Here is a 17466-nt window from a genome sequence, read left to right on the forward strand (position 1 = left end):
TCCTTCTTCACATGTCCTTTCTTGCCACAAAAGAAGCACTTTACAGTAAAGGCTTTCTTTTCATTAGTCTGTTTAACATTTCCAGACTTAGCAAATCTCTTTGATGGATGATGCTTCAACTTTCTTTTCTTGTTACCACCTCCTTGAGTAGTCGTCATGACATTATATGAATTTTCCTGCCTTAATCTCAATTCTTCCTGAACACACATGCTAGTCAACTCATTCAAGTCCCACTTATCCTTATTTATATTGTAGTGAATCTTGAATGGGCCAAACTGAGAAGGAAGAGAATTGAGAATAAATTGCACAAGGAAGGATTCATCAACATCCATGCCTAATGTTTTAAGTTTTGCAGCTTTGTCAGCCATATTGAGGATATGATCCTGAATTCCTCGAGTACCATCATACTGAGCTGTAGTCAGTTCTTTCATCAATGTGCCAGCCAATGACTTATCAGCAGATTTAAATCTGTCTTCAATAACCTTTAAATATTCCTTTGCGCTAGTTGCAATCGGTAATGAAGTCTTTATGTTATTTGCAATTGTCATTCTTATGAACATTAAACTAAGCCTATCAGATCTTTCCCAAGCCTTCATTTCATTAACTTGTTCTGCAGTACTTTCATCAGTCAAGTCTACAGGCTTTTCAACAAGTAATGCTAGATCAAGATCTAACACACCCAGTGTAAATTACACATGCTCTAACCATTCTGAATAATTTGATCCAGAAAGTACAGGGACACTTGAAGCATATGAATGTATATGCGGAAGTACCACTGCAAAAAGATATATAACAACATTAATGCTTTGAGTTTGTCAAAAAATTGATGAACTATTGATATTATCTATATTACACCTTTGGGTGAAATATTGACATATCTAGTGTTCACTCAAGAATATTTTTGGAGGACTGATACCATCCTTGAGGAATAGGTATTGTTACCTTTGGGTATACAACCCTAAACTGCAAGGATATCTAAAATAGTATCATCCTACCCCATCACATAATTATTTGAATTAGATTCTCCTTTGGGATTATCTAAATCTCATAATTATATGTGCCATTATGAATATTATTTCTTTAATATCATTTAGGATTAATTCTTTAATATTATTTTATAAGTCATTAGTCCAGGTCACTTTGGTGGCTACAAGACTAATGCCATGATATAAAATAAAATGTCCTATAAATGATAAAACTTTTATTGTAATTCATATCATAAAAGTCTATCATCCTAGGCCACTTTGGCAGCTACTAGTCAGATAAAACTTAAGGAAATAAATTACAAATAATATTCATCAATAATTCTTTAATTTTGCTAAACAGTTCAATAATAAAATAACAATAATAATTATTGAACATTTATGTAAAGTAATTCAATAATAAATAACAATAATGATTATTGAAATTTAATGCAAAACAGTTCAATAATAAATAACCATAATAATTATTGAACAATAATGCAAAACAGTTCAATAATAAAATAACAACAATAATTATTGAACATAATGCAAAACAATTCAATAATAAAATAACAACAATAATTATTGAATATTAATGCAAAACAGTTCAATAATAAATAACCATAATAATTATTGAACAATAATGTAAAACAGTTCAATAATAAAATAACAATGATAATTATTGAACATTAATAAAACTCATATGATAATTTCAAGCATATACATGTGAATAAATAAATAAAAATTCCAAAAACAATAATTGGATTTTAATTTTATTTACCACATATATAATGAATAATTCATATGAGAAAACCATAAAATAAACCATAATTTATAGTTTTTTTTTATCAAAATTAAATCCAATCAAATAATCAAAAATTATAATCATGATTAAAATTAATCATAATTATAATAAATGATATTTATCAATTTTATAATTGAGAATTTAACCTAAATTTCTCAATTTCATAATGATAAAAAAAACGGAAATATTTGATAAGATATAAATCGAAAATATGCGAATGGCAGAACTGTAATTTGGCAGAAATTAGACCCGAGGGTAAAATCGTAAATATGTTGACAGAACATAATTACGATATTTGAAAAGGGTAAAACTGTAATTTTCAAAACCCTAGCCTCGATGGTAAAAACGTAAATATGCTAAAACCCTAATCTGCCATCGCCGCCGCCGCCGCCTGCGCGAGCGGCGCTGCCGCTGCTGCCTGCGGCCTGGCCGCCTGTACGCGGCTGCGGGTTGCCGCCTGTGCGCGGCTGCGGGCTACCGCCTGTGCGCGGCTGCCAGCGGTAGATCTAGCCTGCGCACGGCCACTGCCGCCACGGCGCTGCCGTCGCGGGGCATACTGCTCATGCGCGGCCACTGCCGCGGCGGTTCCTACCCGCGGGTGGCTGCTGCCAGCACGCGGCCGCCGCCTGTGCACGGCCAACTCACGCATGGCCGCCTCCTGGGCTGTCTGCCTGCGTGCGGCCGACCGTCGCATGGACGGATTCTGGCCGTGTGCGACCGGGGTTCTGTGATGCCGTCGCACGGACGGACGGGTTTCTGTGATGCCGTCGCACGGACGGACGGGTTTCTGTGATGCCGTCGCACGGACGGACGGGTTTCTGTGATGCCGTCGCACGGACGGACGGGTTTCTGTGATGCCGTCGCACGGACGGACGGAGTTCTGTGATGCCGTCGCACGGACGGAGTTCTGTGATGCCGTCGCACGGACGGAGTTTTGTGATGCCGTCGTGTGGACGGGGTTCTGTGATGTCGTCACGTGGACGGGGTTCTGTGATGCCGTCACGTGGACGGGGTTCTGTAATATCCGCATATGGGACGAGTTCTGTAATGTCCGTATATGGGACGAGTTCTGTAATGTCCACATATGGGACGAGTTCTGTAATGCGTACGCTACTCGGCGTAACCGCAGATTTGCAGCGAGGTCGACGGTGACCATTACTGCTTAGCAGTTCTTGGAAGATAAAGGTAATTATGCATCGTAAATTAATTTACAGATCTAATGCATGATTTCAAAACCGGGCTCTGATACCAATTGTAAGCATAAAAATCTGTAATTATGCTAAATCAATTATGCGGAATTAACCTATATGCCAGGATTGAAATTCAATACATAGATCTAATTATACGATGTGTACCTTTTGATGCCATCCGTTCAAAGATCTTGTTTGATCTGCTTAGCACACCGTGATCCAAGATTGCTGCAGGCTCCGTCTTCCGTCTTTAATCCGATCGCGCTGCGGAATCTACAGGGAGTGCGAAGAGTAGACCCTTTCTCCTCTCTTCCTATCCTTTCACAGGATCACACAGATTGATGGATTTGGGGAGAGGGCTTTTGGGGAGAGAGACGAGGAGAATAACTGAATTCCTCAACGGAGAGGTAACTGAATTCCTCAACGGAGAGGTGCGACGCTCTAACACACTAACCACCCACTCAACCACTAGAGATCCTGTCCGTTTATAGGCGAGAGCAGGGTCTACGATGAGATGAGATCTCAGAAGATTTCCTCCCATCAAGGATATCTCCGAGGAATCGTTCCGTAGTGGACTTAGTCTTGGCTAAAATATCGCAACGGAACCCAATTCTATTATATATCTTATTCAATAAAATGCCACATATTCTAACAGTCTGCGCCCACCAGCGGCACGCCGAAGGTTCCTTCTCAGACGGCTGAGCTGTGTCATCGCGCACAAGACAACTAAGACGGAGGGAGGCGGAGACGGTGTTTGGTCCTCGTCCTTTGTTCTACGACGAAACCGGGTCAGATGTCCGTAAGCAATTGCTTGGGATATGGTGGGTCGGTGATGCCGAAGACGAAGCTTCCCCGATGATGACGGGGCTCATCACATCTCAGCCCACCAAATCCAAGCTTCCATGTAGCCCATGTCACGATTCGTGAATCGACAATTGCGGAATTGACAGTTTCGATTTTCTAAAATTAGGAAGAGGTAGTTAATTTTTATTTTTAAATTAAAAATTTTAAAAATATAACAAATTATAAAATTATTTTTTAATAATTAAAATTAATGAATCAGACCGGATACCACCGATTTCGGTTCTTGAATCGTCAATACAATTTCGACTTCTCAAATCTAGAAACCAAAATAGAAATGTCCAAGGTCAACTTTAATTTAGTTTAAAATCTGTCGAGCCAGTTCGATTCTAGCTTTAGTTTAATTCGATTTTGATTAATCATCGAGAAATCATGTACCAAACTCGTCATGTCGAGTCAATAAGTGTTTGACTTGTGTCACACATGAATTCTAATTCATTACTCTAGATAGTGGGTCGGGTTATAAAACTCTTTACTTGACCAATTAATACTATCATTCAAATATTCTCACCCCTCCTCTTAACATTCAATAAATTTTTTATTATTGGTTATGTATTATATGTATCTTTTTATCCCTATTAAAATCATCCAAATGGGGTCGGGTCGGGTCTGGTTGACATTTGTTGATCCGTTAATACATCTTGAAGAGTTGCAACATAAGTTTATTATGTGTTAGGGTTGACAAGTACTTATGGATTCATTAATTAAAAATAGATTATCTCGAGGATTTCAAGTTAATAAATACTTATTAAACGAAGAATTTTTAAAACAATTAAGAATTAATTGCTCTGTAAAAATACATTATGTAATTTAAAATTTTGGATTGAATGAAAAAAAAATTATATATGATTTTTCTCTTATAGATGTGAAGAAATGAAGAGAAAATTCTTAGGATTTCACGAGAGAGTATAAATGGTGCTGAGTTTTATTTTTTTATAATTTGATTTTTTTACCATGAATATTGATAAGATATGCGGAACCACATAAATCATATATTTATGTTTTATCATTATGTATTCTTGTTGATTATCTTAATTGTTCTTTCACTCTCATATGCCTCTTCTTGCCCACATTAATCCAACCACCACAGAGCCAATACAATCGAAGTCTTTGCCAAACTAATCCAAAGTCATTGTTTGGTTGAACCACAATGGAGCTAATTGAACCCCATTGCCAACAAGACCTGTCCAACTACAAACCTGTGTGTTCAATGGATTAGTTCAACACTGAGATATTGTAATTGGGAACCACATGATGGTAGAAGGAAAGAAGGAAGGAGACAAGTATGGACTTATTGGCTGAACCGCTGGAATCACCATCTCTCAGCACAGAGGAGATCTGTGAGGAACACCTTTTCTCCTGCTCATGTTTCTGCTGGTGTGCACATCAGAGGCAGCCGCGGGTGATGTTGCAGAGATGCAAGGCCAGCTAGCCTTCCTGTTCATGATCTGGAAGCGAGTGCATGGCAAGCTCAACCTCTCAGAGTCTGATGACGCTGTGTGCTCATCACCTTCCACGATGGTGGAGTGAGTGGTCTCTTCATCCACATCATGAGGAATGATGTAGTCTGGGCTCAGCTGAAGAGTCTTGCATCTTCTCAGGTAAGGAGACAGATCCTGCTTCTGCCTCAGCACATACTCCACCTAGAGAATCACCACACTGAAATGGATGAGTTTTGGCTAGAACACAGTATGAGATGAAGAAAATAGTATGGATTAGAAGAAAGTTGTGTTCATTCATTTACCTTACAACCCAGAGAACAATGAATGAAGGGTTCCTGAAGGCTCCTATCACATGAAGTGCAGATGTTCCCTGACCCTTTGAACTGCCTGCTCTGAGGCCTCTTCTTCAGAAACACCACCTTGGAGCTGTTGATCGTATACGACTGCAGGAGACTCACACGCTGAGTTTTGCTGATGCTAAGGAATCAAGCGGATCGGTGCATGTGGAGCACACCAACCTGAACACTGGAGCAGTCGATGAGCTTCTCCAGGTCTTCCAGCCGCACCACGTCGTGGTACACGTACCGCCGCACCTGCAGCAGCCGGTGGCGGCGGTGCGACGACACGCAGTGCGGGCAGATGCTGGTGCAGCAGTCGAGGCAGCAGATGTTCTTCTCGTTCTTCTTGGCGTTCTCGTGGAGGCAGCAGCCGACGAAGAACTTCTGGGCGTCAAGCGCTTCCAACCACGCCGGCTTCCGTATCGCCTGTCTACGGAGAAGAGGAACGAGTGAGCCCTGTCGCATCTACGGAATCCAAACTAAAGCAAAAGAGCCGAGAAGCTTGCCATGATCACACCGACATGAAGGTTGATGCAGAAGCGGCAGCGCCACCAACATGAACTGCAGAACGAGGACGGAGGTCATCAATGGACGATCAGGCGATGGCCGAGAGAATATATACTACATTTCTATCAAAAGCGAGGGGATCGGTGTGATGAGGAGGAAAAGAAAGAGGTGAACGTGGGTGCTGTTCTTAGTGTTTCCCATCCATCTTCTCCCCGTCCTTTAACTAAGCTCGAGCTCTCCTTGCCCGAGGAGCTTTGATTCCTTCTTTGCAGCCATATGTGGGAAGAGAGAGAGAGAGAGAGAGAGAGAGAGAGAAAGGCTTTTCTTGGGCCACATGAGGCCATGCATGGCCGAGGAGTACGGACATGTGTTGCCTCCTCTTGATGCGTGTAATATTGCTGTTCTTTCTCTTTATAACTGCTTTATTAGATATAAGTTAAACAATGGTGTTTGGGGGGATATAATAGAGTCTAATCTTAGCAAATTACATAAATTATTTGTTTCTTAATTTCCGAAATTACAAGCTATGTTTTATGTTTTTATAAAAAAATTATGTAATTATACCAAAAACAATTCACATAAAAATTTGAAATCATATGAACCATAAATTGAAACACCTAAATATTTACCGATCAAATCAATGTTGGATTGTATGGTTTACTATCAATGTATCTCAGCATCCATCTGATTAATCACACTGCATCGGTATGGCCAAATCGGAGTGGCTGTGTCTCAATTGACCTCGAACGTATCCGAGAAAAATCCGGTGACACCAACACCCAACAGTTGCAATCTTTGAGCTTATCTTTTCAAGGATGTGTCGTGCCTCGAAACAAATAAAAAAGAATGAAAAGGGGGGAAAAAATAGGAAGACGAAGGAGCTCTTTAAGAAGAGGACGGCATAAACAAATCCTCGGTGACTCGCACCACCACGTGGTGGATCTTGACCGGTCAAACCACCTCCCTTTACGACCGAGGCCAAAAAGAAAAGATCGAGTGGTGGTGGCTGGTGAATGGTGACTGCCACCCACGTGCGGGGGCGGCGTCACCCGTGTGCACGCACGTCGTTCCCCTTTTCTTTCTTAAGGAACACGAAGCACGCGCAGGTGACGAGTATCTCGCAGGTGCGACGGGCAGCATTGGATGCTCCGCACGTGAGTAGATGCTTAGCCTCGACGCATGTGAGATGGGGTCACGTGGAGATCGTACCAACTTCCACAACGCGTTGAGCATTTCAAGTGTCTCGTGTCTGCTTATCCATACTTGCTCTATAGCATATTTGCTCCTTCAAATTTTAATTTTACATTACATATATATCTTAAAATATATAATATTTAATGTACATCAACTCCTATTACCATCCCTCTAATAAATCATTGTTTTTTAAAAAAATAGAATTGAAAATAGTTTTATTACTTTTACCAATTATTTGACCCATTATGTTCTTCTGATAATTTTGAAAGAGATGTTAATATACATGTGAATTTCAACATCATTATTTTATATAGATTAACTACAGTAATATACATAACTTCAATTTAAAGGGGCAAATATAAAATTATATATATGTATTTATATTTATATATTTATATCTCAAGCTTTAAGTGGGATAAAATACTTATAATAGGATTTTAAAACATGTATGAACAAAATAACAGATATTGAAGATTAAGTTTTGCGATGGATTCTGATACCTGAGCAGTCAATCAAATTTGGATAGGATAAGATTTGCTACCATTTCAAGCGGAGCTTTCTGAGGGTTGGCACTGACAACATATTACATTAGCTATCATGAACGAAGAAGCTACCTGAAAGATGAATAAGATTGTAACATAAGCCATCTTCACTTTGGTTTAGGACATAACTAGGAATTAAAATTTGTAAGAATATTTATTGTGCTTCGTTGGGTAAAAGGAAACACACAACAATAAAAGAATAGTCGACAAAAGCTCGATTTAGGAGCATGCCTCAAGCTATCTTCAATTTGCAAGGCTACCATATGATGCTTATAATTGTAGAGAGTTAACATAAAATATCCAATTTTTGCTGAGGTACACACAATACCCATGATATTTATTTCCTTGATATATTACTGAGAAGTTCTGAATCCTAATATATTTCAACCAATCCAAGGAAGGATCAATAAAACACATAAGTGAAATAATAATAACTATAATAACCATAGGATTCTACTTTGCATGATCAAACCAGCAGTTCATTTGCTTCCTTCTCAGCATGCATAAAGAGATCATATTATTAGCACCAGAACAACCAAGGACTTAATTGATAGGTTTGTACTAATTTGTGAAGACATAAGATCTGGTGATCAACTTTCAGTTGACCACAATTTCCTTAGGTGCTTCGAATCTATTTGTTAGCAAACTCATCGACTTGATCAGACAATTCAAGTTAAGTGTATCTTTTTAATTGTATGTAAAAGTCTCACGTTTGCAAAATGATGAAAAGGGAAAGAAATCCACAAGCATGTTACGTACCATGTTTGTGCCTGTGTCAATTGCAGTTGATGGCGTACTGCATTGCCCTTTCTTGTTGAAGCATCCTGTCATGTTGAATGTTGAAGTTAGAATGGCCCTTAAGTGAGTTAACCACATTCTAAACTGACAATTGGTCCCTAAATCTTGTGGGATGATTGGAAATTTCATGGGCATCAGGACTTTCGGATGCTTCAATGGCAGTGGGCACGGTCCTGTGACAGTATACTTGCAAGTAGAAATTTCTTTGATTGAACTAACTATAACACAAGGTTCAGAGCATACTAGACCTGCAAGCAAATAAGCAAGAACATATTAGAAAAAGTCAAAAGAACTACATGTCATCAGCAGCATCCTGACTAATTATCAAATCAGAAATGGTTCCATTTGTATACTGATTAGCGTGACGTGATACCTGCTAAGAAGTAATCAGCTACTTACAGTTGTCCTTTCAGATGTTTTGAGTAATTCGTTAAGTCAAATTCTCTGACATTGATGTTGTTTACGGCTATGAAGAAAACTTTACCTTTTGTGAGGAATCTTAAGATGGAGGGTCTTTATGTGTACAAATATCAGACTGATTCTGGTTCAAAGGAGCAGTGGCATCAGTGTCAAGCATGCACGAAAACAAATTGTTGAAGCACAACTTTTTCCTGGCCATCTTCCTGTACAAGTACAATCCCATCGCTTAGAACTCCAAAATGGAATTTACTTTAGCAACGAAAATGGATATTTCTTGTATAAGAGGAAAAACCTATGACCTTTAGCAATATAGTTTTAGAAACCATACTAAAGAGAAAGCAGATGATGCAGTGTTACCATGAAAAAAGCTATGATCAATAGATAATGAGAAGTTAAAAGTCATAAGTATTCATTGTCAGCAGAATTAAGGTGCAGATTTAAAACTTTTGGCAGATTTTAATGGTGCAAACTCAGTGAAACAGAGTCATCAGAATTAAGATTCACTCCACTGATCGTGATCCATGCCAGTATAACAGCCTGTAACTAAAAATTAGACCTTTCTTAAGTCTCTTATTCATGAACGAATATATCTTGATTCCTATTAGACAGATTCTTGAGGATTTTTGGCTGCAAACCACAAATATATCCTTCCACCACCATCTGTTCCTTCTTGTTCTCCAATAGGCCATTTTGAACCAGTTTTCTCCATGCAACCACGACTGATGGCATCCCTTGTCAGGACAGTTGAGGGATAGAAACTGCCTCCTCATTGTTGATGGAAAACAAGGAAATATATATCCAAACTCAAGAATTGCTGGTTATCGAGCCAATGTTAGCACCCATGCGATCTTCAGCCCAGTCATTATCCAAAAGGCATCAACACCAGCATAACAACCTTTCATGGCAGACTCTATTAGTGCCAAAGTCCACATATCTAAGGTTGCATACTAATATGACATATTTCAGCACCATCCACGTGGCAGCGGTCGGCGACCACGACGACGCGACACTTCAGACCCGAACGGGGCAACCACTTGCCCTCTTACTGTTCGGTGCCGCATACCACAGAGCCGTTCCGGAAAGCTTGGAACGACGCCACACAATACGGGTTTGTACAGGTCGGCCGGCGCTCGTTTGCAAGGTATGAGCCAACCGCCCGAGGAGTCGACAACCATTAACGGACCATGTACGACCGACCATCGTTCGCAAGTATAAAAGCCAACCCCTTGACCAACGCCAGGGGAGGATTTTTAGAGCATTCAACTCCCTCTTACTCCACTCAACACTAACTTAAACTTCAAAGGAGTCGAGTCAGGAAAATCCCCCTTCCGACTTCAACATGTGTACAAAAGCTTGGCGACAAAGAAGCAGGCAACCTGCCAAGGGAGAAGGTGATCCGGGGAGATGAGGCTCGAACCCAACCTGACCCGACGCTCACTTCCACCATTCGAGCATCCGCGTGAGCAACTTTACACATCCGGGATTGGATCGAGCCATGTTGACACCTCAGTCACGGTGTAAAGGTTTCCCAACATTTTGGCGCTATAAGAAGGGCCTGATGTCGCAAGAACGCCCCCAACCAAGCAACCCAAGCGAGTGCCCCGGAGAAGAGCCACCCGCGACTCACCCAACCTTCGGGTTTGGAGGGCAGTCCCCACTTCCTCTGAGCTTAGAAGGGAATACCTCGACCGCGACCCCGAGCCGTTATTGGCGGTTGTTTAATGATCTCGGGCTGTCGCCCCCTGGGACCACCATGGGACAGCCTACCGTCTCAGTCGAGGCGCTCCTCAACCTCACACACCAAGTCCAAGTGCTAGCAGGGATGATGCAGACTATCATCCCCCTCGTCCCCCAGCTTGCCCAACAATCGGCATTCCCCCAACCGTCACCACCACAAGACCAGCCAACCCCCATTACCGCGCCACAAGAATTTTCTCCGGTCCCCTAGCAACCCAGAGCAACGGATGTTAATCCGTCACTGGACGACCCATCGGGAAACCCGAGGCCGACACTACAGCACGGCGCCCCAGGTCTCCAACGCACCTCCCTGAGCTGCCCCAAGCCCGACACCTTATCATCTGACTCGGTGGACTCTCTCCGGGCTCAGTTGCGCTCGGTCAATCGACGCTTGGACGAGGTCCAAAGGGAGTTCCACAAGTCCAAAGAAGAGCTCGAGGAGGTTTCCTCGACAGGGTCCCCCTTCGTCTAGGAAATCCAAGACAAAGTAATGCCATTGAGCTTCCACCTCCCTACACTTGAGGCTTACAATGACGACTCCGATCCAACAGAGCACGTCGCCACCTTTCGGGCTCGGATGGCCCTATATGGCACTTCCGACACCCTAATATGTCGGGCATTCCCTACCACTCTCCGAGGTTCGGATGTGTGGTACAACCGACTTAGGTTGGCCTCAGTCTCATCTTTTGACCAGCTTGCAAGGGAATTCAAACTCAATTTCCTGGCCAGTGCAAAGCTAAAACCGTCTGCAACCATGCTCCTCAGTCTGAGTCAGAAGGACGACGAACCCCTTTCTCATTTCATCGCCCGCTTCGTCACCGAGATCCGAGGAGTCCCCAACGCCCACCCCTCATTAATCATGCAAGCATTCTTGATGGGCCTATGACCGTCCAGATTCTTCTGGTCGTTGATCGAGCGACCAACGACGACCATCCCCGAGATGCTCCAACACGCAAATCAGTATGTTGATGCCGAGGTGCTAGTGGCGAGAAAGCACGAGGAGCACAAGAGGCCTCGCACGAAGCAATCTCGAGGGCAACCCTCGAGCCCACCAAGAAGAAGACTCGACCGACCCGAGCCATTGCTCCTGAGGCCCCCTCTCCCACCCTTGAGTTCGTCCAGAACGGAGATCTTTCTCCATATTAAAGAGAAGGGGCTCCTAAGAGCGCCCAACCCGATGAAGACTCTGCACGATCTCAGAGATCGCTCCAAGTATTGCCGATTCCACCGTGACTACGGTCATGACACCGAGGAGTGTCACGACCTAAAGAACCAGCTCGAGGAGCTCATTCGCAGGGGGCATCTCAAACGCTACCTTAAGAAGCCGTGAGAATCCTCCCCGCACCCTCGTGGCCCCGTAGAAAAACAGATTGATGTCATCATCGACGATCCAGCTTCCGGAGGAGACGTGTCAGGACAAAAAGCTTATGCCCGAGTAATCATGGAAAAGCGTCCTAGACAACGAGACGAGCCCGAGATCACCTCCCAGCGGGGGACACCGAGTACCCTGACCATGATGATGCCCTGATGATTTAAAAAGCACTAGGCGCCAAAAGGCGTCAAGGTTCAAAAACGTCTGAGGCACTAGGCGCTTGCCAGAGCAAAGCGAGACGCTAAAATATATAATATAATTAATAAATATAATTATTTAAATAAAAATATGATATTAAATTAAAAAAATCTTGCAAAATCACAATATCACATTAACAAAAAGTCTCAAAATCCAAAACAATAACAATAATTTCAAATAAATAAAAATTAGCAATATTAAAATCAAAATAATTTATTATTAATCTAATAAATAAAAAATATTGTTACTAGTATACAGTTAATAGTATACTGTTAATATACAGTTAACAATATACTGCTAATATACTGTTAACAGTATACTATTAAGTTGATGTGAGAAGAGTAAGAGTGAGACAGCAACAGCGAGCAACAACAGCGGCAACAATGGCAAGCAACGATAGCAGTGGCGAGCAACGATAGTGGCAGCGGCAGCGAAAGCGCAACATAAGAGTAAGACCAATACTGCTGACTGAGAGTAGCGGCAGCAGTAGCAGGAAGCAACGACAGCGGGAGCGAGAGCGACGAGCAACGACAGTAACGATAGTGGCAGAGGCGAGAGGCAACGACAGCGGAGAGGAAATGTCGACGACAGAATAGCGAGCAGGGTTAGGGTTTGAGAAGTCACGAGAGGGATGCTGGGAGGTTGATATAAGTGCTTTAGTTGGTTCGATTGAACCAACTAAAGCATCGGGGTTGCCTGGTTTAACCCAGGCGCTCGCCCAAGCCCAAGCGCTGAGCACTTCGGGCGAGCGCCTAAGCGGCGCCTCTTTAAAGCGCGTCGCCCGGATATGAAGCAAGGCGCTCGGGTCTCGCCTCGCCCGAGCGCCTATTGAAATCGTTACGTGGATCGATGAACTCCCGAGCATCCTATAAGCATCCCAGACTACAACAAAAACTGTCACGGGAGAGTCACCCTTCAATCTGGCGTTTAAAACTAAGGCAGTGCTCCCACCCGAAGTAGTTTTTCCGACCCCTCGGGTCGAAAATTTTGAAGAAGGTACATCGAGAGAAGGGCTCCGAGCTAACCTCGACCTTATTGAGGAACGAAGGGCTGACGCGCACCTCCAAACCTTGGCCTACAAAAGGGTCGTGGCAAGACTCTACAACCGAAGGGTGCATCCTCGGCCAATCAAGGTCGACGACCTAGTCCTGCGAAAGGCCGAGATCAGTGACCCGACCCAGTTCAAGCAACATGAGGCATTTGAGAGACCGACGCAAAGTCAGGATGGTCTTTTCCTTCATCTGAAGAATCTGCAATAACCAACAGGGATCAACACAACTCAGCCAACCCCACACTAGAGTCAGAGTCATTGGTGAGTTGAAGCAGCATGACAGATCAAAAGTTCGACTACTCAACAACAGTAGCTGAGAGCAGCTGGGAGCCAAGAGGCGCATTGCAGTTGGAGCAAAAGATTAAAGACTCAGCAAAGGTGAGGAGTTGTAGTGTCGGCAAAGGCTTCGACGAGGACGTCGAAGGGATGGGTGGGAGAGAATGTCACGGACAAAATTCTAAAGAGGATGTTTAATGTAATACTTATATATGTCCGTGTCTTTTGGTTTGTTCATGCCTTGCACAACATGTAGAGGAACGGTCGAAAGCTTAACAACCCCATTTTAGTTGGGTTTGGTGGTCGTTTTGGGCATGTAAATAAAGGTTGTGTCATGTGGACACTTGTGAGAGATATTCAGTCTGTAGTGGACAATTTTGACCCTTTGTTGTGCAACCGTTCAGAGCTTGTAAAGTTTGTTTGCAATTTGCATTGGCTATGAAGTGTTTTCTAAAATGTTTGCTTATGGATCCCGAGTGAGGTGCTTTCTCTAACTCGTTTTCTCTTTTGTAGGTCCTAAGGAACTATGGGAGGTTTCGGGGAGGCTGATCTTTGCGAACGGACACGCAAGGGTGCCTCACGACCTAGGCAAAACCAACTAAGTCCGTGACAAGCTGCTCGGCCAAACATGAGCCCAAGTAGTGTTGCTCGGACGGGTCCACACCCAAACAACGCCCCTCAACCACCTGAGTGTTCGAACAATATCATTTAGCCAGTCCTATATCCAAGTTATGCTGATCGGCTAGCCCCATCCCCGAGTGATGTTCCTCAACTTGTTCAACCCCGAGTGGAAGTCATCGGCCAACCAACGACCAAACCACTAATCCCAGCACGACAGTCGACCCAACCAACAAGAGGCACCAAGACATGCCCCGAGCCCCTACCCGAGGAACCCAGTGCATGCCCCTTTAGGGTGGGGGAAAGAATGATATGACATATTTTAGCACCATCCACGTGGCAACCGTCGGCAACCACAACAGTGCCAACAAAGGAGCTCTAGGCTGGCACAACGTGAGACTTCAGACCCAAACGAGGCAACCACTTGCCCTCGTACTGTTCGGCGCCATACAAGTCGGCGCCACATACCGCAAAGCTGTTCCGGAAAGCTCGGAACGATGCCACACTGCGCGGGTCCGTACAGGTCGGTCGACGCTCATCCGTAAGGTACAAAACAATCACTCAAAGAGTCAGCAACCATTAATGGACCATGTACGACCGACCCTCGTTCGCAAGTATAAAAGCCAACCACCTGACTAACGTCAGGGGAGGATTTTTGGAGCATTCAACTCCCTCTTACTCCACTCAATAGTAACTTAAACTTCGAAGGGGTTGAGTCAGGAAAATCCCCCTTCCGACTTCGGCATGTGTGCAGGAGCTTGACAACGAAGAAGCAGGCAACCTGCCAAGGGAGAAGATGAACCCAGGGATACGAGGCTCGAACCTAACCCGACCCGACGCACACTTCCACCATCCGAGCATCCACGTGGGCAACTTTGTGCATCCGGGATTGGACTGAGCCATGCTGACACCTTAGCCACGGCATAAAGGTTTCCTAACATATCTAAGGTTGCATACTTATCTCACTATTTCTAACCAGTCTAAGCTCCTTCTGTCTCCTGAAGCCCATAATTTAATAGTAAAATTCATCAAGACAAATCCTGAACACTCTAATTTTCCCTCATGTTCTCCTGGACAATCTCTAACTTACTACAGATGAAACCATTCTCTTTCTTTGTTACACCAATCATCCATCTTAAAATCCTCATATTATTTACATAAAGAAACATTTTATAATAAAAAATCAATGAATTACTGAAAATTCTATGGGAAGCATTGGACTACAACTTTCTATTATCTAATGTTGCTATTAAAAAACAAGCAAGCACCAGAAACCTAAGTTGACCACAACCATTTATATTCTTTTTGAATAACAAGAATTTTACGAAAGGAAACTATGTTTCTGAAATGGTAACTCTACAGAAAATGCACAAGATAACACTTTAGACAATGTAACATGTTCGCTGAATAAAAAGGAGAATGTTGTAGGTGGAACTCAACCTCGTAATTTGGATCATGAGAACTCCAATCAAATCTCCTGTGGACAAAAGATGAAGGATAAATCAATAAACTACTAAGAACAGTACCTATACTTCGTTCTAAATCCTTTATCTATAGTGGATTAAAATAGACTGGCTCAGTGCACAAATCTCTCTCCAATAGAGGGCCTACAGAGGATCAATGCATACAGTCTTACTCCCCCACAAGAGAAGATGCTATTTTAACAACTCGAAAGCGAGTCATCTAGATTGCATTAAAGCAACCTTTCTGCGACACCAAGGCTCGCCCTCTAGTACTCACCATAAATATGAATATACAATTTGTCATGTATTGGAAACATACTGTACATTGCTAAGTATATTTATGAAAGAAATCATGTCTATGTTTCAAAAGAGTTCGTGAATACATAATAGTTTTAGCTGATATTTCTATCTCAAACAATGGTGGTAGTTTTTTTTCAAAAAATAATGTTTACAGCAAATGTATGCATGTAAGTTATAATTAACTGACTGGTTTGGATATAATTCAGTAAAGATTGAAAAGAGGAGCACGATCATAACGATGATAATGAAACATGACTAGTTTAAGAACTTGACATTTTAGATAGCTGAAACACCAAAGTGCCTCTTACAATCACATCTCAGAGTCTCTTGGGAGTATGTTTAGGCAACTAAAGCAACTAAATTTAAGTATCTTTCAATACAACTATCTAGAATTATAACAATCAACATGAAACTAACAGCCAAAAGGCATGTATTTTCAATCAAAAGTTCAAGCATGTCGACCAAATTTCACAGAAAAGCTGCAGTAAGACCGAGTCTTTTTCATGAGCTTAGAGAGCAGCAGGAAAGCGAATAAATGGCATGGACTCCCGATTCTGCCTATTATGAGCTTAGAGAGCTCTGGCTAATTTTCATTTGACTTTTTCTTACACGTACACACCCTCCACAGAAACAATTTCTAACATATGTGGATTCTCAGTATATAGAAGACACACAGACAAGATAATTGTATCTATCAAGAACCATCTATCAATTAAAGGCAAAGTTAAATCTCCTAGAATCTAAACTCCAAAACAATGTCTTAAGGTTGATGAGCTAAGAAAGAAGAATTCATGAAAGATGTCCATGTCTTTCATGACTACTAGTCTCTTCAAAGGGTGTAATGTTAGAAAAATGTCCTCTTCAGTGGTTGTGCTTGGTGATCATAACATCATACAAAAGGCCTTTGTCCAGAGTTACTTTAAGCTTCATTATCATATAGTGATTTTCTAGTAGGCGGAACACATAAATGCTAACGTACTTGAATTAGTTGAACCAAATGACATCAACAAGAAAGTTGCATCACTAACATCTCAAGGTCACCCCTGGATGACACGCCCAAAAGGTGCCTCCATGAGATACAAGACTGGCTACTTGACATATCAAAATTCAAATTCTTAGGTGAACTGAAGCTTCTTATACCTCAACACCAAACTTGAGACAAAAGAGAAGCCTTCACAAGTTTACTACGAGAAACAACTTTTGTGATATAAATTAGGCGACTCTAGATAGGAGACAGAGCAATAAGCTACCATTCACTAAATTCGACATAACGTTACCATGAAAAGTCTCGTCAAAGATTTGATCTTTCAATTAACCTATGAAAGAGAAACAAACCAGAAACATACAGTTTACAGGTAAATCTCAGAAGGCGTGTTACTAATGTCATCTTGC

General features: G+C 42.3%; 1 protein-coding gene across 3 annotated transcripts; it reads right to left on the reverse strand.

Moving 5' to 3' along the window:
• Positions 1-4869: 4869 nt before the first annotated feature.
• Positions 4870-15779, reverse strand: LOC135584792 (protein RGF1 INDUCIBLE TRANSCRIPTION FACTOR 1-like). 3 transcript variants are annotated; one of them, XM_065126530.1, is made up of 8 exons: positions 15752-15779; positions 9124-9262; positions 8601-8887; positions 7800-7913; positions 6105-6159; positions 5779-6024; positions 5563-5703; positions 4870-5461 (listed from the first exon to the last, which is right to left on the reverse strand). In XM_065126530.1, the coding sequence occupies exons 5-8, from the start codon at positions 6105-6107 to the stop codon at positions 5141-5143; spliced, it is 711 nt and encodes a 236-aa protein (XP_064982602.1). In that variant the 5' UTR covers positions 6108-6159; positions 7800-7913; positions 8601-8887; positions 9124-9262; positions 15752-15779; the 3' UTR covers positions 4870-5140. The 3 variants fall into 3 exon arrangements, with proteins under 3 accessions (XP_064982602.1, XP_064982601.1, XP_064982603.1); XM_065126529.1 differs by lacking the exons at positions 7800-7913; positions 8601-8887; positions 9124-9262; positions 15752-15779 and adding an exon at positions 6280-6298; XM_065126531.1 differs by lacking the exons at positions 7800-7913; positions 8601-8887; positions 9124-9262; positions 15752-15779 and having other exon boundaries at positions 4889-5461; positions 6105-6357.
• Between the last annotated feature and the right edge of the window lie 1687 nt (positions 15780-17466).

The sequence above is a fragment of the Musa acuminata genome, chromosome BXJ2-9 (assembly GCF_036884655.1).
Source record: "Musa acuminata AAA Group cultivar baxijiao chromosome BXJ2-9, Cavendish_Baxijiao_AAA, whole genome shotgun sequence".
Taxonomy (NCBI): Eukaryota; Viridiplantae; Streptophyta; class Magnoliopsida; order Zingiberales; family Musaceae; genus Musa; species Musa acuminata.

Bases quoted from the DNA above. Each gene is read 5' to 3' on its own strand.
- LOC135584792 (XM_065126530.1), bottom strand. The intron at 5,704-5,778 runs GTTGGTGTGCTC...AGTCTCCTGCAG, and splicing joins TCGACTGCTCCAGTGTTCAG to TCGTATACGATCAACAGCTC. The intron at 5,462-5,562 runs GTAAATGAATGA...GTGATTCTCTAG, and splicing joins ATTGTTCTCTGGGTTGTAAG to GTGGAGTATGTGCTGAGGCA.